At 38.6% G+C, this 23,881-nt stretch overlaps 1 protein-coding gene across 2 annotated transcripts; it reads right to left on the reverse strand.

The window, feature by feature from the left end:
• Positions 1-3,422: 3,422 nt before the first annotated feature.
• On the reverse strand, positions 3,423-23,261 carry LOC104088997 (uncharacterized). Of its 2 annotated transcripts, XM_070196270.1 has the most exons (7): positions 22,825-23,261; positions 21,369-21,516; positions 12,600-12,791; positions 10,278-10,406; positions 9,907-10,076; positions 8,195-8,325; positions 3,423-3,863 (listed from the first exon to the last, which is right to left on the reverse strand). In XM_070196270.1, exons 1-7 carry the CDS (start codon positions 22,988-22,990, stop codon positions 3,786-3,788), a joined length of 1,014 nt encoding a protein of 337 aa, XP_070052371.1. In that variant the 5' UTR covers positions 22,991-23,261; the 3' UTR covers positions 3,423-3,785. The 2 variants fall into 2 exon arrangements, with proteins under 2 accessions (XP_070052371.1, XP_070052372.1); XM_070196271.1 differs by lacking the exon at positions 12,600-12,791.
• Positions 23,262-23,881: the final 620 nt, after the last annotated feature.

The following is a 23,881-nucleotide window of genomic DNA, read 5'->3' on the forward strand; positions in this document are numbered from 1 at the left end:
TCCAGTTGGTTGGTTTGAGCCGAGGGAGGCTAGGTTGTTGGGCACAGACTTGGCTTGGGATGCCATGAAGAAAGTCAAGTTGATTAGGATCGTCTTCGTACAGCACAGTCCAGGCAGAAGAATTATGCTGATCGGAGGGCTCGTGATGAGGTACTCATGGTGGGAGAGAGGGTCTTGCTCAGAGTTTCGCCCATGAAGGGTGTGATGAGGTTTGGGAAGAAGGGCAAGTTGAGCTCTAGGTATATTGGTCCTTTTGAGATCTTTGAGAGAGTTGGTGAGGTGGCCTACAGACTTGCACGGCCAGCCAACTTATCGGGAGTCCACCCATTGTTTCATGTTTTTATGCTCCGGAAGTATTATGGTGATCCGTCACATGTATTAAATTTCAGCTTTGTCCAATTGGACAAGGATTTGACTTATTTTGAAGAGTCGGTGGCTATCTTGGACAGGCAAGTCCGAAAGTTGAGGTCAAGAACATCGCTTTAGTGAAGGTTCAATAGAGGGGTCAACCGGTCGACAAGGCGACCTGGGAGACCGAGCACAACATGTAGAGTCGTTATCCTCACATTTTTGGCACTTCAGGTATGTCTCTATGCACGTTTGAGGACGAACGTTTGTTTTAAGAGGGGGAGAATGTAACGACCTGACCGGTCGTTTTATAAATTTGAGCCATGTTTCCCCTTTTAAAAGCTTCTCGTATATGTATTTGTAAATCTTCGACTTGCGGGGATGGTTAGTTTCGTTTCGGGAAAGTTTTGGAATACTTTGGACCCTTTGATTCTTGGTTTAGAAGCTTATTAATAGCCTTAAAACACTTCAAAATTTTCTGAGGTGTTACAATTTCATCTTTATTGCTTCAAGTTTGTATCTCTTACCAATTTTACTCTTAAAGTTATACTATAATCAATTTAACACTATTTTTTATTTCTTTCACGGTAATGCTTCTTTTACATAAACAAATTTATACATCCTAAGAGTTTTGTAAGCTTAAAAATAATTTACTTATATGATGAATTTTGGAAAAGACTTGATTTGGATTTTTTGCTTATGAGTTAATCAAAGACTTAACTATGTATTTTCAATATTAGAGAAATAATTTATTTCCTTATTGATTCAAATTCTAAATATTAGTTCATTGAAAGTTTTATATATTTAACAATAATATAATTTTATCCCCTAAGAATTTTATTTATGAAGGATAAAAAATTAATTTGATATTTTATTTTCGAATCTTTGTATTTGCATAATTATTAGTGTTATTGATTCTGCCAACCATTTTTCTCTCTCTTTTAGGAAAGTAGTTCAAGTATAAAATGAAAATGTATTATAGTTTTTATATATAGTTTACAAGGATAACATGGAAGTAATTGTAGTTATGATATATTATTCAAATAAAAAATAATTTATACTATTTTAATTAATTAAACTCTTAACTGATTTAAAAATTTTAAATAGTTAGACTTTTTATAAATGAATAAAAAAGAGATAATTTTAGAGACATCTCTCATATTTGACTTTATAACACTAATCTCCCACGTGATTTACGATGTTACTTTTATCTTCTTTATTCTATTTTTTTATAACAATACTTTTAATCTATTTATCATAACATTAAAAAATTTATAGTTTGACTAAATTGTCCTTTCTGATGTACTCCTTTATTTAGTTAATTTTATAAACATCTTTTATTAGTTTTTATTTTTTTATGAAATTAGTTTAACTATAAATACTTAAGTAAAAAGAAAATAAAGTGAGTGGATTCCAAAAGTATATGTATAAGTAAAACTCTTTTTTTTATTTTCTTTTGTTTAACTTTTCACTTAGATTAAGTTCTGTAAAATCAATGACAAATAATAATAATAATAATAATAATAATAATAATAACAACAACAATAATAATAATAATAATAATAATAATAATAATAATGTAATAATAATAGTAATAGTAATAGTAATAATAATAATAATAATGTAATAATAGTAATAGTAATAGTAATAATAATAATAATAATAATAATAATAATAATAAAAATAATAATAATAATAATAATAATAATAATAGTAATAATAATAATAGTAGTAGTAATAATAAGCGAGAAGAAAGAGAAGCAAACATAAAAATGAGAATAAGTCAAAAAAGAATCCCTTTTGTTTCTGTACTTCTTTCCTTTTTCATTTCCTTTTCTTTATTTTTCTATTCTGAAAATTAATACTGGAAAATTAACATGGAAGGTTATAATTATGTCAAGTTGTCAACTTAAGGAAAGAGTTTATATAGAGTAAAGTTCAGATAAGGAAAAATTTTAGTTGATTTAGAACTCCTAGAAATTAGGGAAAAACTTAAATTACGTTTTCCTTAGTGTGAAATTTATTTTTAAAAGGCAAAAAAAGGCGAACAATATTTTGCTAAGGGCTTTCGTGTTTTTAATATAGTATAAATAGATAGATGATAGGGAGTCAGATCAAAAAGAGTTGATAAAGTTACTAAAATGAACGAGAAAAAGAATAACAAACGTGTGAGAAACCAAAATACGAAAGTCATGCATTTTGGATTGAGAAAGGGAATATGAGATCCGACAGATAAAATGTATTGCCACAGCTGTTGGTAACTATTACAATGCTACAATGCTTAAATGTATTTATCATTCTTTATCCTTTCACAAATGAACAATCCTCTGATTTTGCGAATGATATCGCGCAATTCAAAAAAAGGTTGTACATAAGGAGGCAAATCGAAAAACAAGAAAGGGGGAAAAAGAAAACCTCGTGTATACATCAAGGGTGAAATTGTGTATATATCAGAAAATAATGCTTACTTACAGTATGCATGCAAATACTTGTTTGATGAATAGACATACATCTACTTAGAAACACTTTTGTCTTTTAGCATATATGCTTTTAAGTTTTCCTTGGAGAAGGAATATGCTCAAGTATCATTAGAAACTAAAAATAAATGACAAGACTCATTTCAACTTTAGTGTAATAGAAATTAGAAAGTATCAAGCAAAAATGAGAACTATGGGTAAAGAACATCATTTCCAAGGTAAATTGAATATAGAGCTTTATATGGATTTCGAGTGGAAAAAAACTATAGAGCCATATGTAATTGCAGTTATTTTTCTTGTTTAGGAATCTTTATATGGATTTTGTTTGTTCAAGTCTAAGCTAACAATAGGCATTTAACGCATGAATGAAAAACACTCTAAAGGACTAGTTTTCTAGTTCAAATGTCAATGGCTGGTAAAATTTTGCATGTTGCATCGAAGTTTCCACAAGTAGTTATTTTATTAATATAAGTGATATAATTTGTTTGAAGAAGTCACTAATTAGAGATCGCAACTTATCAAGATTATAATTCAACTATGGTTAAAGCGGGAGATACTTGAGACACGCTAATAAAACTGTTCAACCCCATTCCCCCATGCAACGAAAAATGGATTTATCTCAACAGAGAATGCTATAAAAGAGATTACATAACATACTGATCAGTTATGAATTCTATATAACCATCAGCAATACAAATGCAACTATGACCAAACAATCTCCTTCCCTCTCCTCCAGCACCAAAAGACTGCCCAACTTAGGAAACAAAGATATGTTACAACAAGTTGGTGCAACGTTCATTTGAATAACAGATCATTTTTAGCAGTCTGCATATGCAATGGAAAGAGAAGGCAAGTACAGTACCATGATCCAAGGACATGCCCTCCCAGAATTGGAACCACCGATTAAAGAGAACTTCAATGATTATACAGTTAACACAGTTAGCTATGTACAATCAGGTGTCAACTATGGCCATTAGCTACTGTTTCTTTCATCAAGAAATTTAAGGCCAATAAAGCAGCTCCAACTGCAGGCTCTACCTGAAAAATTGTGTGACAAGCATTAAACATACTAGGAAAATCATGGTAATTTAAGAGAAAAACAGTTCCAGGGTGAGATAAAAGCCCATTCATGGTTTATTTGTTTTCTTCTGCATAAGAAACCATTGATCAATGATGTGGCTATCGCAGATATCGAAGGGGGGAAATGTCAAAAGGATTCACGAGACCAATTTTTAGCTTTTACATATTAGGTTACAATAATTCATGGAATGGAATCTCACACCTAAAATTTCATATCTGGGTAATCATAAAACTGCTCTTCACAGGAGGGCAAAATAAGCACCGACACAAGCGTCTGTGTGATGGAAAATGGGTTCACCCATCTTATTTATGTTAAATACTGTATTATGCCCCAAAAATAATCCAGGATAATAGACAAGAACGAAAGGACAATTCTTCAGAGAGCGTTATCAACTAGAACTGGATTGATCACAGTCAAACAAGAAATGTCAAATATACACAGACAATGAGCAAATACACACGAACAGTGATTCTCAACAAGTCATTGAACTGGAAACACAAAAACTCGAAGCAATGCCACAATAGTTTGCTCAGTTTGAGAAGCATGGTACAATGGAGCCAAAGTGAATGTTTTGCTTTATAAAAAATCACCAAAACTGCTTTTAAAGGTTTCCGAAAAGGATTTTCATTTTTAAAAAGCAGGTATTTGGAAAAAGAAAAAAAATCACTTTACTTTTTTGAAAGCAAGATGAGGTCACGAGAAGTTGAAATCTTGAGGTTGCTTTGACATAAAACAAAGGGCAGCCCTGTGCACTAAGCTCCCGCTATGCGCGGGGTCCGGGGAAGGGCCGGACCATAAGGGTCTATTGTACGCAGCCTTACCCCTGCATTTCTGCAAGAGACTGTTTCCACGGCTCGAACCCGTGACCTCCCGGTCACATGGCAGCAACTTTACCAGTTACACCAAGGCTCCCCTTCATAAAACATGTCGAGAATTCTTAGTATGTTCTATGATGAAAAGTCTTAATACAACAGTGGATATTCATCAAATCCTATTCCACAGATTGAATCTCGGCAGATAGGAACTATTTATACCTTATAGCTGTTTTGTTTAAAATGGAAAAGATCGTGATCCAATTAACACATAAATGGACATGTGTTTAACACTGTCTGGACCTCACACTTCACGCCATATTTCTTTTTTGAGCAACTTTTTTTTATTGGTATCATTTTCCACCTTATATGTGATGATGTACAGCTAATTTTCATTTGCTTCTTGTATGCAAATGGTGAAAACCTATTTAAGGCAACAATGTAAAACAAGGTTTGCCGCACTTGCAAAAAATTACATGTGCCACACTGTTTAGTGTTGATATCTAAATGGAGATGCCTTACTAGTTCTGTATATGTGTGTTTCGCTTGCGCACATGCGCGCATACATGCCCATGTGTGTGTACTTCTTTTACTGTAAATTCGAAGAAAGATAAGTTGCCCTTACTCCACTCACCCACCCCCAGAAAAGGAAGAAGAAAGAAAGGTATGTCCCTGACGGGGAAGGAGAGAAACTAAGAGAAGAATAAAAGAATTCGAGACAGTAACAAAGAAACATGGAAAGGTAGCATACTCAAGTTAGCATTGGCAATGCAGTTTATATGCACTGGGAGCAGAATAACAAAAAGAATGGCAATGTACCACGGGTTATAAAGAAGCGCCACTAGAAATTATATCCCTACATCAACAAAATATTAGCTAACATAACAAGCCAAATCGGTGCTGCTTCAGTGCATTTATGTTTGCTCACATGTCCGGTCTGACTAAAAACAACCAGCAAGAATCATAAATTTATTTCGGAACTGTTCACAGTAGCATTGATCTTGCAGAATCCGAGCACTCATATTTCAAGAAGTGAAGTTTTAAAGATACATAGTGTGTGATTGGCTATTGTGATACAGAGACATGCTACCCTCAACTTTGGGTATCAAAGTAATTAGGTGAATCTTGTCTGAACTCTAAGCAAACATCTTCATTCTCTAACATGCATATCCAACATATGAAGGGTCACCTTAACCTTGACATTGGCATCACCGAGAGCTGATGGTGGAAGCAGTTGGTTTAAGAGAATTTATTAAAGTTCCCTCCATGTAAACTTTCGCAATCAGATCCCGGTGTCAAAGGAGCAAAGTGGGGAGTCGAGAGAGAAAAATTCTTTAAGAGCAAGAAAAAGCAACACAATTTTGAGAAGGGACATTATTTCCAATATGTAAAGGTTTTTTTTTTTTTAATAAGGTAATGTAAATTTCATTAAAAATGTACCAGGAAGGTACAGAAAGCATACAAAACTTCAGCACTGCTGAAAACTATTACAATCTCAAAACTTCTATAAAATCCATGTACTAATGTAAAGTTCAATATGTAAATTTGTAACAAATTAATATACAGCTGCGTACTAGGAAGCGCAACCTAATATTATGAAAGAATCACATGACATCCTCTATCAAGTAGCCAAATAATGTAAATGACAGTCTGAGTAGAGGAAGACCCTTGCTTATTTTGAAAGAATGAAGACAAGAAGCAAAGAATTAGAAGAGACTGTGATATGTTTCTTAAGATGGCCACATATATGAGATTATTCAGTTGAAAGAACTTATGTTACACTTTTGGAAATGAAAAAAAAAAAAATTTATATGACACCGTGGTAATCAAACATCTTTAATTTATGAGCAAGAAATCCTTTTGGGGCCAACGCTTATGACCAACCGCAGCCTTCGAAACTTGGGGATAATGGGGTCTGCCCCTCTACCCTTTCCACTTAAATACCAGGCTTTCCTGATCTTGTCACAAGTCCCTCAACCTTTGCCACTTGAAATAAGCCCCGGGGGCATAATCAAAACTTTTTTTACCACAATTTTTCGGAAAAGCTTCCTAAGTAGCTTTTTTTATAAAAGTTATGGCTCATATTACTTTTATGTAGTTCCTGTTTATGTAAATTCTATGTCAAAAAGATTGAGGAAGCTAATTCACATCAGTTATTAGATACTTTAACTCGTACTCTAAATCTTGTCATTTCTTTCTAAACAGAAAAAAAAAGAGCCCGGTGCACTAAGCTCCCGCTATGCGCAGGGTCTGGGGAAGGGCCGGACCACAAGGATCTATTATACGCCTAAGTTGCTCGGGTGCGGGTGTCCGATACGGGTGCGGATCTAGAGGTCAGATCCTTCATGATCTAAATTTAAAGATTCGGGGGTACGGATACGGGTGCGGGGATTCGGCTAAAAATAATTCAATTATTTAAAAATAGAGTTATAAAAATATGTCTAAATTATGAGACATTATGTGGAAAACTTACAAGGTATTCTAAGAAGGAGAAAATATTGAACAAGAGTAGAATTTTAGAAAGAGATAAAAGGAAAAGGACTAACATAGAAATTTATATATACAAGGTATTCCATTTTCTTCCATATCACCCTACCTTTTGATTTGTTTTCAAAAATCATTGTATCTGTCCCAAATTTCTCCGTTGATTTAGGTCAAAGTATCCAAAATCGGTTGACCAGATCCAACACGGATCCCACACTCATACCCACGTCGTGTCGACACGGGTGCGGCACTGAAAGTGAAGAGTCCGAGCAACTTAGTTATACGCAGCTTTGCCTTGCATTTCTGCAAGAAGCTGTTTCTACAACTTGAATGACCTCCTGGTCACATGGCAGTAACTTTACCAGTTACCCCTTCCATTTCTTTCTAAACAAGTGAAATGAAAAAGAATGACAATAGTACTTTTTTTCTATACCGTTGTTCCAGGTCTGTTTGTGTGTACCTCCATTATTCTACCAGATACGTGCTACCTTCCATCAGCACAAATATCGGGTAACTCTGCCCCCAAGATTTAGGTAGATGGGAAGAAATACTTCGTGTATTTTGTCTATGCTGCGGGATTTGTCTCCAAGTTTGCATCCATTTCATTGACCACTAGGTCACACCAAGGGTGTGGATGACAGTAGTACTTCTATATATGTGTTGGTTTATAGTACTTTTATGTAGTTTTTATATACGTAATTTGTATTCAAAAAATGAGAAACCGATATTCCTGTGCTCCCTCATTGCTCGTGGTCCAACTATAATTGAAGATAAGGAGCACCAAAAAAATGAGGACCTAACAGAGACTGCACAAACAACAGAAAGCAAGAAAATATGGCAATATCAACAGAAATAACGAATTTAAAGAATGATTGCATTTTCCACCCACCAACTTCAAAAGAAAACAGTTACTAAATGAACTTGGCGTCCTCCTCAAAGTTGTCGTGAAAAACTGGACAAACTCAAAATCATATCGAGAGAACAGTACTAACCTTTGGTCTAATTACACAAGCTCCAGGATAAGTCTTTAAAATAGAATTAGTGACTTCATTCCCTATATTCCATTTATTGTTGGCTCCAAGTACGCCTCCAACCATAACAACAGGGAAGGAACCTTTTCCATCTGCAGTCGTCAACAAGCACTAATTTAGTGCCAAAAGGGAGATAGAAGAAATGCAAGGGAAAGAAATGGATAAGGATAAAAGAGATAAAAATTAAGAGAGGAAAAGTGAGACAGTGTGAAAGAGATTGTAAGACCCAATATCAATTCATAAACTTTTCATCCAGTTCTTCTTTCTTTTCGGAATAACAGAGAAATCCCAAAAACCCAAACTTCTCACCAGTGTTAATAGGTATACAAGATCCTATTTATCGATTGAGAACCTTGAACAAGCTAGTTCATAACACAACCAAAACTCTGTCTAACTAAAATGTAAGGATGGATAAAATCAAAGAAATAGTGATAATGAGAAGAACTCGTTGATTAATACCTAATCTAAACCTATAAGACAACTATGCAAGTAATCAAAAATAAATATGAAAATAATCTAAAAATCTAACAAAAATCTCAAGAATCTGCGACAGCCCATTTTCTTATACTTTACAATTTTTTATATCATTATGAACTACATCATTAGATGAATTTAAACCGGGAACATGACCAGTGAGGATTCATATAGCCGAACCCAACTTGTTTGGGAGTGAAGCGTAGTTGTTGTTTGTATGAACTGCAACAATTTCCCCTTAAAATGTCAAAAAGGTTGGCTAGGACCACAGTGAGGGTATTAGCATAATTCCAAAGATTTCGGCAGTAGTAGAAGAATCTCATCTTTGATGAAAAAGCATCAAGAAAGGAATGCCAATTGACTGTTGAGGGTCGAATTATTTCGTGAAGGTTCACCTGAATGTTGAGGGTTGAGTTATTTCATGAAGGGTCAGGTGACGATTATTTAATTGGCTATCATACTAGGATGCAGCAATGACTGACGATTCAGAACTTGTGTTCTGATGCTAAAATTGATGTACTATCAAAAGGAAGATGGGAGAGAAGGGACAAAGAAGGTTAAAATTGGGGGGAGGGAAGGAAGCAGGGAAGAGAAAAAGAGATAGAGAAATAGAAAAAGATAAATTAGACTATAGTACCCACTATTAATTCATATGGTATGTCTCAAGTTTTGGAAAAAAAAAAAGTAAACAGGGGTCTTATCTTCATAGAGAAGAGAGAGCTCTAGCAAATAAGCTAGTCAAAGTGACGATGATAGGAGAAGGTGATATGGCAATAGATATAAACTGAACCTCGAAGATCTAAACATAATCTACAATTTAAAAATATACATAAAACAATTCTATAGTAATATGAAACTAATCTGAAATCTGAAGAAGATATTAATATCAGCAATGGCTCATCTTCTTCAACCGTAAAATTTCCCATTCTCTCTTGAGTTACCTCGGTCACCAAATTACAATCATGTGTGTATAGGAGAGGATTAATAAGTTTCTTTTTATAAGGTAAATAATTTTATTGATGTTGGGAGAAAAAACATGCATACAAGTAGTATACCAAAAAGTAGAGAAGCTAGTAGCTACATCAAACTAACAAGTTAAAAGCAGCTGAGTAGGCATGTATATCATTTAAGTGCAAGAACGAAGAGAAATAGAGAATGATAAAAACATATAAAATTCAGAATTTTTATAAAGGCCAAACCTTCCCCGGCCAAGCGTAGTCTTTGGACAACAGCTTTGACACTTATAGCCAATTCTTGAACTGCATTATGTAAGATCTCGTCTGCAAGTTGATCTCCATCCTCTGCACAGGATACAACTACTGGAACAAGTGCTGCAATGCGAGCCCAAGATGGATCCGCATAGGTCCACCTAGATCCCAATAAGAATGAAATGAAACAGCCAAAAATATTGTTCTTGTGCAAATATTCTTTATACAAATCAAGTTTATGTGGTGTAAATGTTGCCCAATGTGGGTCCTTACAATCCTGTCTCCCTAACGGAATGGAAGAAGCTGGAGAAGGCACTTGAAATGCCCATCAACTTTGACACAAATCAGTTTAGAGAAGATACCCTATTAGTTCGTCCGGAGAAGAAAGACCTAGTGACTGTAGAATACAACTCGAAAGCATTGTTTGTGGACCTCGACCATCATGAGCCCTCATCACTGCAATCAATGCTTGAGCAGCAATCCCATAGCCACTGCAATAGCAGAAACTGATAGTTATAATCATGTTCGAAAGATTAGCAAATTCACTTGTAAAAAAACTTTAAAAAATACAATATTTTCTGTGTTCTTTCTTCATTTATTCATTTATTTACCTATTGATCTCTTTCTTTTGCAACAAACCTTAGCAAGTATATATCCTGAACAGTGAACACTACGACATGAACTAAAAATGAAAGAACATAAATGACAGTTTGAAAAAAGTAGTAGTGTTAGTTATCATTTATCAATTATTAAGGTGTCATTCAGCCACATCATTGATCTAGGGCTATTTAGCCTCAAAAAAAAAGAAAATGAAGTACAGATAATTCACAGAAAATAAACAAATTAAAGATCCCAACTGCTTTGGGCTAAGAGTATCCTAACCCAAAAATGTAACTCATGGACAAGCGCCAATTTGGACATCACTGCACTCCATCAAATATAAACAGAAAGCAAGTGCTAGTATAGTACAATTATTATTGTTGTTTAAACTTAACAAAATCCTAAAACTAGTATTAGATACGACACAACAACAACAACAACAACGACCCAGTAAAATCCCACAAAGTGGGGTCAAAGAAAGGGTAGTAAAATCCCACTAGTATTAGATACGACACATATTTTTAAAATCAGTTGGACATTTTCTCCTAGTAAATTTTGCTTGACATGTAACTCAAGCATGGATGTCCATTGCATTTAGAATATTGAATTTTTTAGTCTTAAAAGGAGCTCCAGGAAAGTAATAATATTCTCTTTGAATAACTACATGAAGTAGAAGCAGGAAGAAAGCAGAATATCACAGGTACTGACAGAAAACTTACCCCTGATATATTTTAGTGAAATACTGTAACCTGAATTAATTCAACCTGTTATAGCAGTTAGGTGCCAAACCAAAGCATCAAGGGATAATAGCTCATAGCATCGACGATTTACCTTGACCATGAAGCCCAGTGCTCAAAGTTTTATTGCATCGAATGACACAGTACCAGGACAAGGGAGAAATGACTATAGCTCGTAATCCACTTCAACGTGGTATAACAACGCATGTTAAGATAGACACTATATCAATGCAGAGTTGGGTGTGAATTACAATACTAGTCCTGAAAATTGGGATCAACTTGCCATGGCTTAACCAATGGTGTAGTAGGAAATACTCCATACAACCTCATTGAAAGCTAGACGCGTGAAAGATAACTCTATGACAAGCTTGAGGGAGAATCCCGAGTTGCTGCAATTTGAGATGCACATGGCCACTGAATGCATTTGAATATGCCAGTAAACCCGCTAGGGCACAGAATAACAGCTCTCTGGGATCTCTTCCTATTCCTTTGATCATTTTATCTCTTTCAACTGTCAAACCAAAGTAGGTATAACCGACTTCATTCGCCAATCACAATTAGGATAACATAGTCTCATTTCAATGTCATCAACTAAGATACACAACTAGGAAACGAGTTAGTTCAAGTGCTCCAACAGGAAAGGACTAAGTTCTCCACTTAAAAACATAATCTGATGGGTTTGGATTTATAAAGCAATCTCGGAGCAGCAATGAATTTACTAGAGAGTCCTAAACATTAAAGTAAATAATCTATGAGGACATTAATACAGAATCTTGTATCAATTCTAGTATCAAGTTTATTAGCTTTCATCAAAAGCGGATCTCTCATCTATCCAAAGATCGCTTGCTATATTCACAAAATTATCTGCTTATGCAACAAGTTCAAAGTTTCAAGTTTAGCCATCAGCTGGCAGATAATGTGTCGCAAGCCGTAAACATCTGCCACTGTGCAACAAAATTCAACTGTTATTCAGAACTTATAGCGTCCTCGCCAATGACAAAATCTACATTAATATTACAGAAAGCTACACCACTAAACTTTACCATGCAGATATGTCTAAGGAGACCTTTCCAAGGCGAACTGATATGGTGGAATTCAACATTAGCAGAAGTGTATTTTCTTATGACAAAAAAGAGAAAAGTTAAAAAAAAACCAAAAAAAGCAGTTAATCCTGTATATTTTCTTATGACAAAAAAGAGAAAAGTAAAAAAACTAAAAAAACAATTAATCCTATACGTATGAGCCGAATCTTTTTCTCCACATATTCATTTTTCCAGGCTATAGGGAAGAGGAAATTGTAGCAGAATACGTATATTTATCAATATAATGAATACGCACCAACTTTACCTCCCCCAATCACCCAAAACAGGCCCTGCACCCGCGGCCCGAGCTTCTCTTCCATCGTCAGTAAATCCATAAGAAATGCTTCCTGTACCAGCTATTAAAACACAGCCATGAAGTTTTCCCATCGTGCCACTTGCTAGAGCAGCCACGGCATCATTCTGAATATACAACTTAACATGACTTGGGAATGCACTCCTGTAAAAATAATCACAGTTTTGGCAAATATTTAGTGAAAACGTATAGACTGTTAGAATAGCTATTCTAACAATAGGAGTAGGTTATATATATATTCACATAGGGATTTTCTGATCTCATTAGAAATTTAGAGCACAGAGTCTCTTTGTTCATTTGAACTCCTCCTCGTTGCCTGAACAGTGCTTGAACAGTGCATGCTTGAACAGTGCATGCCTGAACAGTGCTTTCTATGGCCGAGCCTCTTCCATCTCTTCTTATTCCTAAACTTCCACCACACCCATCAAGAGCCAAGCTCACCGCGACCAAACCCCAGTAAATTCCCCCGGCTCACGCGCCGCCAACTCGACTGTCTTTCCGACGAGATCCCAGCCACGCGCCGGCGCGTGTGGCCTTTTCCGGCGACTTTTCAAAAAAAAATTCTTCATACAGCCTCTTCTCGAGGCATTTCCGAGCCATCCCGTGCAAGTTTCACCAAATTCCGACGACGTTTTCTTTTTCCGGCCTTTAAACCCCAGATTCTGACGTTTGTTTCCTTTGTTCAGTACGAGAAAACCTTAATCCCTTCCTATATACTGTTTTCACCCACTGTGAATACTGTTATTCCAACTATTGAGGTTTTTTTCGGCCAGTTTTTCCAGGACAGCCGCATTTAGAATATGATGGATTGTATAGAGAGAAGCTCCTTTTTCTCTTTAGAATCTAGAAAACTGGAAAACATGTCTTTTATCAAAGCTGTCTCTTGGCCAGCTCTAGAACTTGGGGGAAGATGCCATCGAAAGCTCGACGTAGGACAGGAGCCACACTTCTCGCTGTCCGAGGAGTACACTCTTAGGCGCAAGGGTTTCTTGGAATCTAGTCTCATTGGGTCTTTCTCCAAATGGGTTGGTTCTCCGGAGGCTGTTAGGAACTGGGCAGCAGAGGCATGGAACGTCAAGGACGGGCTGAAAATATCGCAATTGGGGGACACTCAATATCTCTTTCGTTTTGTTGACAAGTCTCAAGCTTCAGAAATTCTTGTCTGAGGAAACAGGTGGTTCGATGGGAACTTTTTAAATCTAGACAGATGGGTGGAGCATGATGGGTGTCTTGACCCTCACTTCACTGGCGAAACATTGGTGGTCAACATGGTGGGTCTCCCGGTACATCTTTGGTGTCTTGACCTATTCAAGAAGATAGGGGAAATCTGTGGGAGTTTTATTGATGTCACTTGCAGTTTACACGATCTCTCGCGAGTGAGGATTGTGGTGAGGAAAGGGGGCAGAATCCATGTCTCCACTGTGGTGGAAGATGGCTACCTGAGTTATAGGGTTTGGTTGAGCCCTGAATTTCGCCCTATCTTTATGCCTGAGATAGCGACGGAAGAAAAGGGAAGGTCAAATAGAAAGGAGGGGAGGGGAAATCAGTCTCTGAGGGGAGGAGAGGGCTCACCGGATCACTGGATTAAGCCGGAAGCAGACGTTAGATCGAGAAGAGACGGGAGGTTTGAAATTGGGGGAGGAAGACAAAATTATAACAGGAGGAGAAGACGTGAATGGGTCGTGAGGCGGGCTGGAAAGGCAGAATGGGACGATCGTCTTCTACTTATCATAAGGCCGGGCAAGTTTTCAGCAAGTATATGCCTGGGCCTCCTCACATGGGCCCAGCAACTTTCCCCAATTCCATTAGAATTGATCCTAAGAGGCCCAGTTTATTTCAAGCTGCGCATGATAAGGCTCCTAAGCATATGGGAACAGTCGTTCCTCCTTCCTCTGGCCATGGTGCTTCACATAGTGGCACTCCTTCACCGAGCTCTAGTGACCTGTGCCCCTCTACGATGGCCGTTGTTGCAGGGGCAGAACCGGCTAAGGATGGTGCTGTTAATCCATGGCCCACCGCCTCTGATGGACCCGGTTCCATCAACCCCTCACCTGCTCCTGGGCTTAGTTGTGCTGAGGCCACACTTAAAGTTTCTTCTTCTTCTGGGGTGATTGTTGAGCATGCCCGAATTGATGTTAGTGTCGGACCAGTACTTTCAGTTAATATGCCGCCAAGGGTTCCATGACCTCTTCCACCATGCTACACTATTGATGGTTCTGGACATTCCTATAGCAGCGGATGTTAATTTCAGAGGTTGCTGACCCTCAAGGAAATGGTGAGACCCTTTCGGAGGTTAAAACTCCTAATGCTAGCAATGCTATGGTCTTGTATTCCTCTGATAATAGCAAGGAAAGGGCACATATAGAAGAAGCCTGCCCAAGTTTGTCAAGGATCGGAGGAGGGGATATGTCTTTCTGGATGGAGGATAAACTATTAAACTTTGGGAAGTTTCTAGGTGTTTCTGTTAAAGGGAAGGAAGATAGGGTGTTAGAACTGTTGGGGGAGATTGAGCAACAATCTCTTTACGATGGTGCAGGGAGGGAGTTGGGTAAAGGTGTTAAGCAAAATAACTTAGGGGATGTAGTGGTGTATCAGAGAAAGGGGCGAGTGTGTGACAAAGAGAAAGGGACCTCGGCTAGGGGGGGTGGGGAAATGGGGGTTATTGTCGCTTATGGAAGTTAAGATCCTTTCATGGAATATGAGGGGGATGAATGACCCAAACAAAAGGGCCATCATCAAAGTGGGAGTTAGGGAGTGGGGTGCCAACCTAGTTTGTTTTCAGGAGACCAAAATGGAAGTTTTGTCAGATGCGATCGTGAGAAGTGTCTAGAGAGGTAGTTGGGTGAAATATGACTGGGTCCCAGCAGCGGGAAGTGCCGGGGCATTCTACTTATGGGGATGATAGAAGCTTGGAGGTAAAGGAGATTAGGAAGGGTGTTTTCTCTTTGGCAGCTCTCATCAAAGATAGAATGAGTGGGGCGGAGTGGGGATTTGGGGGAGTGTATGGGCCGGTAGGGGAAGGGTCCAAGTGGTCTTTCTGGGAGGAACTGGCCAATATTATGGGGGAATGGGACATTCCATGGGTTCTAGGAGGAGACTTTAACACTATTAGATTCCCGGAGGAGAGATTAGGGTGTAGTGTGATTTCGAGGGCCATGGAGGAGTTTTCTGACTTCATCAATGATCACTTTCTCATTGACCTTCCTCTGTCAGGGGAAAGGTTTACTTGGGCCAGGGCGGAGGATTCCAACTCAAGGTCTAGACTTGATAGATTCCTGACATCTCCCTCATGGGATGAGCTGGTGCCGAATGTGCCGCAGATCCCTTTACCCAGGTTGACTTCAGATCATTTGCCTATTTTGCTAGATGGATGCAGAGGGAGGGGGGGTGTGCTCCCTTCCGATTCAAAAACATGTGGTTGAAAGTGCCAGGATTCGGTGACAAGGTGAAAGAATGGTGGACAAGCTACGGGGTATCAGGGTCACCTTCATACCGTCTTTCGAAGAAACTCAAATTGCTCAAGGGAAATATTATTAGGTGGAATAAGGAAGTTTTTGGGAGGGTAGAGGTTAAAATGAGGGAGCTTATGCATGAATTGGGGGATTTAGAAAGAGGGGAAAGGGGCGAGGGAGTTAGATGAATCTGAGAAAGAGAGATTGGGGGAGGTTAAGAGGGAAATAGTCGAGTTAGCAATAGCTCAGGAGACTAGTTGGCGGCAAAAATCGAGGGTGCTCTGGTTAAAGGAGGGGGATTCGAATACCAAGTTTTTCCATAGGGTGGCGTTCGCAAATCGAAGGAGAAACTTCATAGAGTCCTTAGTTGTGGATGGGGTGAGGATTGAGGGAGAGGAGGAGGTAAAAGGGGCGATAGCGGGGTTTTATGAGAACTTATATAAAGAGGAAGTTAGTTGGAGGCCAACTTTGGGGGAATAGAGTTCAACCATATAGGGGAGGGAGACAGCGAGTGGCTAGAAAGGGCTTTCGAGGAGGAGGAGGTGCACGAGGCTGTGTCGAGTTGTGCTGGTGATAAGGCCCCCGGGCCTGATGGTTTCTCCTTGGCTTTCTTTCAGCTCTTTTGGGACACCATCAGGGGGAGTTGATGGAAGCCATTGAATACTTCCATGCGAATGGTGTTTTCGAGAGAAGTATCAATGCTTTCTTTATTACTATTGCGCCTAAGAAAGAAGGTGCATCTTGTATCAGAGACTACAGGCCTATTAGTCTCGTGGGGAGCATTTACAAGATTATTTCTAAAGTGCTTTCCAACAGATTTAAGAAGGTATTTGACATGACTGTTTCGTCCTCCCAGAATGCGTTTGTGGAAGGTAGGCAGATACTGAATGCTGCCTTGGTGGCAAATGAACTTGTAGACTCCAGAAGGAAAAATAGAGAACCCGGCTTACTATGCAAGTTGGATCTTGAGAAGGCTTTCGACCATGTCAATTGGGAGTTCCTGGACTTCATTATGATGCGGATGGGGTTTGGGGAAAGATGGAGGGGATGGATAAAGTTCTGCATTTCCTCAGTCAGATTCTCTGTCCTATTTAATGGTAGCCCGTGTGGTTTCTTTGGCAGCTCCAGGGGTCTCAGGCAAGGTGACCTCCTATCCCCCATGTTATTCATTCTAGTGATGGATGCTCTGAGCAAAATGATGGATCGTGCGGCGGGCGGAGGTTTCTTGAGAGGATTCTCAGCTCCGATTGGGGTGCTCAGTGCCCGAAGAGTCTCACATTTGCTTTTTGCGGATGACACACTGATTTTCTGTGATGCCGACATGAATCAGTTGACCTACCTGAAGCAAGTCCTGCAGTGGTTTCAGTTAGTATCAGGACTCAAAATCAACATCGGCAAGTGTGAGATATTTTCCCGGTAGGTGAGGTTACTAATATTGATGCCTTGTCTGGTGTTCTCAGATGCAAGGTGGGCTCCCTTCCCACTACTTACCTGGGCCTCCCTCTGGGCGCTTCATATAAGGATACTACGGTTTGGAATCCAGTGATCGAACGGGTTGAAAAAAGATTAGCAGGGTGGCAGAAACGGTATTTGTCAAAAGGAGGTAAGGAAGTGCTTATCAAAAGCACTTTATCGAGTATGCCCACCTATTACTTATCACTGTTGCAAGCACCGGTGAGCATCACAGAAAAACTGGAGCGACTTCAAAGGAACTTTTTGTGGGATGCGGCGGATGGAACTAGAAAGTTTCATCTAGTGAATTGGCAGACAGTCACTTCCCCAAAGAAGTGGGGTGGACTTGGAGTGAAAGATCTTAGGGTATTTAACAGAGCTTTAATGGGAAAGTGATTGTGGAGATTCGGGGTAGAAGAGCATGCTCTATGGAGGGAGGTCATAGTAGAAAAGTACGACTCAACGGGAGGGGGTTGGAGGACCAAGGCGATCACAACACCTTTCGGGTGTGGCATGTGGAGGAGCATCATGAAGAATTGGGAAGCATTCAGTGGCAACATCACTTACAGGGTGGGAGATGGAAGGAGAATCAGCTTTTGGAATCATAGGTGGTGTGGACAGGATACTCTCAGGGTCTCCTTCCCCCACGTCTTCAGAGTTTCAAACCAGAAAGAACTGATGGTCCAACAGATTCGCAAGGAGCATGAAGGGGGTAGTATGGGACCTCTCATTCAGGAGGAACATGCAAGATTGGGAGATTGCGGAGCTCCAAGTTTTGTTGGCGCTGCTATACGGGCAAGACAGGCTTCAGCCATCCTGTGACTCTTGGAGATGGGGCTTGCGTGGCGATGGTTTGTTCACCGTAAAGTCCTTTTACCAGAGTATATTGGTGAGAGAGAAGACCACTTTTCCATACTCCTCGATCTGGATTCCTAGGGCGCCCACGAAAGTGTACTTTTTTGCATGGCTAGCGGCAACGGGAGTGATCTTGACTGCTGAAATCTCCGAAAGAGGGGAATTACACTTGTTAGTTGGTGCTACATGTGCAAAAGCTCAGGGGAAGAAGTTGATCACCTTATGTTGCATTGCCCTGTGTCCTCTGCTTTGTGGAGGGCAATCCTGAATCTTTTTGGTATTCAATGGGTGATGCCAAGCACTGTAAAGAAAATGTTACATAGCTGGGGCGGTTTCCGTAGAAGAAGAGAGCAGAAGGCGTGGAAGTTCGCCCCGTTAGCTCTCATGTGGGTAGTATGGGGGGAGAGAAATAGGAGAGCTTTTGAGGAGATTGAGTCTCCTTTTTCACATCTTAAGAATAGTCTTTTATCTTTGATCGCTTTTTGGTGCACTCATTTAGCCCCTACTTGTATAGAAGATTGGGCGTTTTTTGTAGAGAATCATGTTCTGATGTAAATTATCTACGTCTTTGGTATACTTCGTGTATACGGGAGTTCTCTCCCTTTTGATTAATACAATTTACCTTATCAAAAAAAAAATATTCACATAGCTATTCTAACATAGACATTTTGAATAAATATTCTAGATACATCATTATCACGCGTATAAAGTATTTCCCATGTCAAGGTCCAAATGTCCCATAATCTTGGAACAACTAGCTCAAGGTCCCAATGTCCCATAGTTTTGAAACAGTTAGCCTATAAGACACAACTATGTTAAACTGCTTGGTACTATAGCCCCCAGGGCTTTGATTCATTGGCAAAGGAAGTACAGCACGGGATGTAAGCCAAGAGCACCTCACGAGTTTGAACCCTGGCTGGTGGGACAAGTCAAATTTTTTAGTGGAAAAGGGTAAAGACGCGGACCCATTACTCCACCAAGTTTCTAAGCTGGAAACAGCAGATTTCTCAGTTACTGAGAAAACAAAGCAGTTAACATTACTGAAGTGGTTTTACTGTAAACTAGGTCTTGTTAGTTTAAATAAGTTAATGGTTTTGCTGTCCTCTTATTTGCATTAAGATCAGGTTTGAAGATAAAGTTAAAGTTATTCACCTACTGCCCTGTGTAGTCTGAAAATGGAACTGATAGCTGCACTCATGAGATTCTACACAAAGATGTCAACAAATTAATTTCTTTCCTCGATTAACTGGACTTCAAGAAACTAATTGTGGCCGTGTGAGCTTGTTTACTATGATTGTCCGCTTGTCCCAAACTCGGATGAGACAGAAGAGTTGCAGTTCGGCCAGCGTGGCACCAGTCGATGTGAATTCTCACAATATAAAATACATAGGACTTGAATACGAAACTGGTCCAAGTGGAGCCAAAAAAAGAAAGTAATAATTCATACAGCTGACCCTGACAAACTTGGGATCAACCCATAGTTGTTGTACTATTACTTAAATTTCATTAAATTGCAAATCTGAACCTTGAGACTTTCATTACTCAGGAATCAATTGGGGGCAGAAAAATATAGCAACTAATTTCACATTCTTATGTACCAAAAGTCTAGAACTTTAGGATTATTCAGGTTTATATAGAGCATTTGGAGCAGAGGAATATATTTCTCATTCATAAGTACCGGAAACAGCCTCTGCCCTTCCGGGGTAGGGGTAAGGCTGCGTACATCTTACCCTCCCCAGACTCCACTTGTGGGAAAGTACTGGGTTTGTTGTATTCATATGTACCGGAACTTTAGGATAAATAAACGTTTATTTACTAGTGGGCTTATTTTCAGGTTCTTATCTTGTATAACTTAAGACTCCTCAAAAGCTTGAGCACCTTTGAAAAGCTTGTGGCAGTTCTTGACAGGTCTAGAGTAGTGAAAATAACGCATTCCAATAAAACCGACTAAATTTTCCTGATAGGATTTTCAGGTTTTAATTATGCTAAGCAAAGGTCAATACTTTAAAACTGACATTAGCAATAGGAACAGAGCACTTGGCTAGAAAGGAAGACACATACTTTCCAAAATTGGTGTATTTTCCCAAGTATGTGCAGGGTAGATCAGTATAAATAGCTTCTAGATTGCCTTGATAAAATGAGGTCTTTTTTGTTTATAACCATGCTCGGGCCAGCTTGCGCGCACCTCGACCAATTCCACGGGTTACCTGCTACCTCCCACCAACACAAGTGATGGGTAACTCTGTCCACCAAGGCTTGGACAAACAGGAAGAAATCAACTAGTGCTGTGATTTGAACATGAGACCTCGTGGTTCTCAACCCACTTCATTGGCTATTACGTCACACCCTTGAGTGCTAAAATCATGAAGGTTATAGGAGAGAAAACACACTATGAACTATTAAGAAATTTGAATACTCCTTATATAATTCTCATTTGTGCAGATGTCATTGAGCATCGCACTCTCCCTCAGTAACCAAGATCTCTCTGTAAAATATACCAATTTACAAATTTATCCAAAATCAAAATACGATAAAGAGTAAAATACTTTACTAAAAGGATTTCCAAACTGGCTCAACATATTGCATTCATGGTGGTGATTGCTCTACTACATTTTGATTTTCAGACCATAATAAATGCCATAGGGAAAACAGATCTAGATTTCACACAGAACAAGCAGCTTTGGTGCACAAATGCCACAGATAAAAAAAGTTTCCAGCATACCTAGGCAGCACGGAAAGATATCATCCCACCAAAACAAAAGAAACAAACAAACAAAAATATGATGGGTACCAGATTGACTACATATTCAACCCTTTGATTGAGATGCAAACAGGATGCAACTAAAATAATGAGGCAAATGTCAGCAGCCTAATATTGATACTAAATTCAAAAGTTACACCTGAAGTACAAGATTAACTCCACAACCACAACAAGAAGAGCTTTAACAGATGAGTAGCAAACCTCAACCAGCCTAATATTTTCTCCTGATCCGTTGGATGGTTCACACCGGATAGACCCAAACACACTGCTTTAACAGCTGATCGTTTCACACCAGCATCAAGCAATGCTTCTGCCATAACCTTTTCCAGTGTTTCTCTAGCTACATCTTCTGTAAACATGGACCAAGAGTGAAATGGCTACAGAAACTCATATCTATTAGGAATCAAGAATATTTTCTTCTGACATTACTTCAACCATAAGGAAAACAGTTCTAGCAGTTGACTTAGCATACTTCAACAATTGATCAACAGTTGAAATCCACAGAAATATACAACATTATTCTGCTCATCACATAACTTTGCATTAAATAGATTGACGTGCAATGATGACCATTCATGCTTAAAATAACTTCTAGAAAGCATGTTCAACACATGAGACAATAAATCAAATCTTGGCGGTATATGCTACCACCTTCACTAGGTAGAGGTAAGGTCTGCGTACATACTACCCTCCCCAAACCCCACCCGTGGGAATATACTGGGTTTGTTGTTGTTGTTGTTGGCAGCATATGCTCAAGTACAACTATCCTACTGAACTACACATAGTTGCTGATTCATTGAGCTACTTAACTCCGCTGTGTGAGGCCGATCTCAAGCCCATGTAAAGTAGGATGGTCAGGTTAGATTGACAAGCAACATAAAAATAATATAACTATGATGAATCCTCAATTTATTTGGATTTTGCACATCCACCCATGTGCATAATACCCCAGATAGGGCAATGGATACGCAGGAGGATTCATACAGTTGACCTCAAAACTAATATGGGATTAAGACGTAGTAGATTGATTAGTATGAACTACATATTTTCTTTCTACCTTCTTCCTCCCCACCCATGAAAAGCAAAAGGAGTAGTTAGACTCTAGATTCTAAATAGCAAAGACCAAAAAGGTCTTTGTAAGTATTTTTTCTTTTCCAATAACTAACAAACCACCGCATAAAATACAGCATCAGAAACCCTTAATGTTGGAAAAGAAGCAAATAAAGCAACCAACATAAACTAAAAGAGTTTAACTAATATCCACCAATGGCGGAAAGCACTTATACATCATCAGGTCACCTTTACCAGTCATAGCAGATAACCTACCTTATTACAATAAATATTATAAATCACACTTTATGAAGGGATACCTGTAAATTTCTTTTATAGTGTAAATTTTTTGTTAAACTCATAGTGTATATAAGTTAAACTCAAATTTAAAAGCTTTCCCCTTTTCCCTTTGAAGCATAAAAGACTCATTCATATATTCAACTCTTAAATCAGAAAACATTAGTGGAAAACGACAATTATCGTAAACCAGTTAGGTGTAGAATATGTTAATCATCTATATCCATTCTACTTCAATTGGGTCATATTTTACTACTGGCCAATTGGACTAAAACTTAAAGAAATATGTTGAAAAAGAGAATTTGAATACCTCCAACGCTATTAAAATTGGAACAACCAGCAACGGAGCGGCCCAGAACTGGAAGAGGATCAGGGAATTCGGAAAAGAGAAGAAGTGGCATACAAACACACACAGTGGAGGTGGTGCCCCCATCTACACCCAATATCACCTCCCTCTCATCTGATTCTGACCCCATTTATTTACAAAACCCACAAACAATAATAAACACCACAGAACGAAAAATTTCTCTCTTTATAATTTGGGTGTGTGTTATAGTGGGGAATTTGATTGTGGATTTACGTTAAGTGTATGAGAGATAGATAGGAGATGGAGTCGGATTAAGATATTTTTCGGATAAATAAGAATGCTATGGAGTTGATCTGATTGTTGAATTTATACACGAGAAAACTGGGTTTATATCTGTTTAAGATTGGTCGCCTTTCGATGCTTTTACTTCACGCCTGTCAAAGTGGATTCTTTCGGTTTACTGTACGGTTGGTTTTTATATAAGGGTTGTTTTACGTTTAATTTTTTATGTACTAGTTGCGACTTGCGAATTGCAACGGTGCTTTTGTCTTTAAAATACTTTAAATACTTTTGATTTAAATTGATTATTATGATCACCGTATACGGTCGAAATAGATTTCACGCCCGATCGAGTTCGAACGATGATTTATCGAAGTAAGATCCCGAAGGTGAAACAAACTAACCTCGAACCTGGGGAGGTCGATCCGTATCGGGTTCAATATCATTATCGAGCTCGAATCAAAATCGAACCATGATGCAGAGTAGATCTATCATGCTAATAATCCAGAAACCAACCAACATTGACCTCGAATCAATTCGAGGGCTCGAGCCAGGAACGGGTTCGAACCAAGATCACGAGTTCGAGCCGAAATCAAGCTCAAACCAAAATCGAGGGTTCCAAGCAAGATCGAGCTCGCAGACAAAAGCCGTTGCAATCCCACTAGAGAGAATCTTGATAGAAATTATGAAAAAGCTGACTTATCATGGGTCTCCCACTGAATGTTTATTTTATTATGCTTAGAGCCAATTCCCTCCACTATAAAAGGGCTTGGTTACTATT

This window comes from Nicotiana tomentosiformis, chromosome 2 (genome assembly GCF_000390325.3).
Source record: "Nicotiana tomentosiformis chromosome 2, ASM39032v3, whole genome shotgun sequence".
NCBI classification, from domain to species: domain Eukaryota; kingdom Viridiplantae; phylum Streptophyta; class Magnoliopsida; order Solanales; family Solanaceae; genus Nicotiana; species Nicotiana tomentosiformis.

Excerpts from the sequence above, each read along its gene's own strand:
- LOC104088997 (XM_070196270.1), bottom strand. The coding sequence starts at position 22,990 with ATGGGGTCAGAATCAGATGAGAGGGAGGTGATATTGGGTGTAGATGGG. Across the intron at positions 10,407-12,599 it reads GTTTTGGGTGATTGGGGGAG|TGGCTATGGGATTGCTGCTC; the intron begins GTAAAGTTGGTG and ends CTGCTATTGCAG. Across the intron at positions 10,077-10,277 it reads TCTCCGGACGAACTAATAGG|GTGGACCTATGCGGATCCAT; the intron begins GTATCTTCTCTA and ends ATTGGGATCTAG.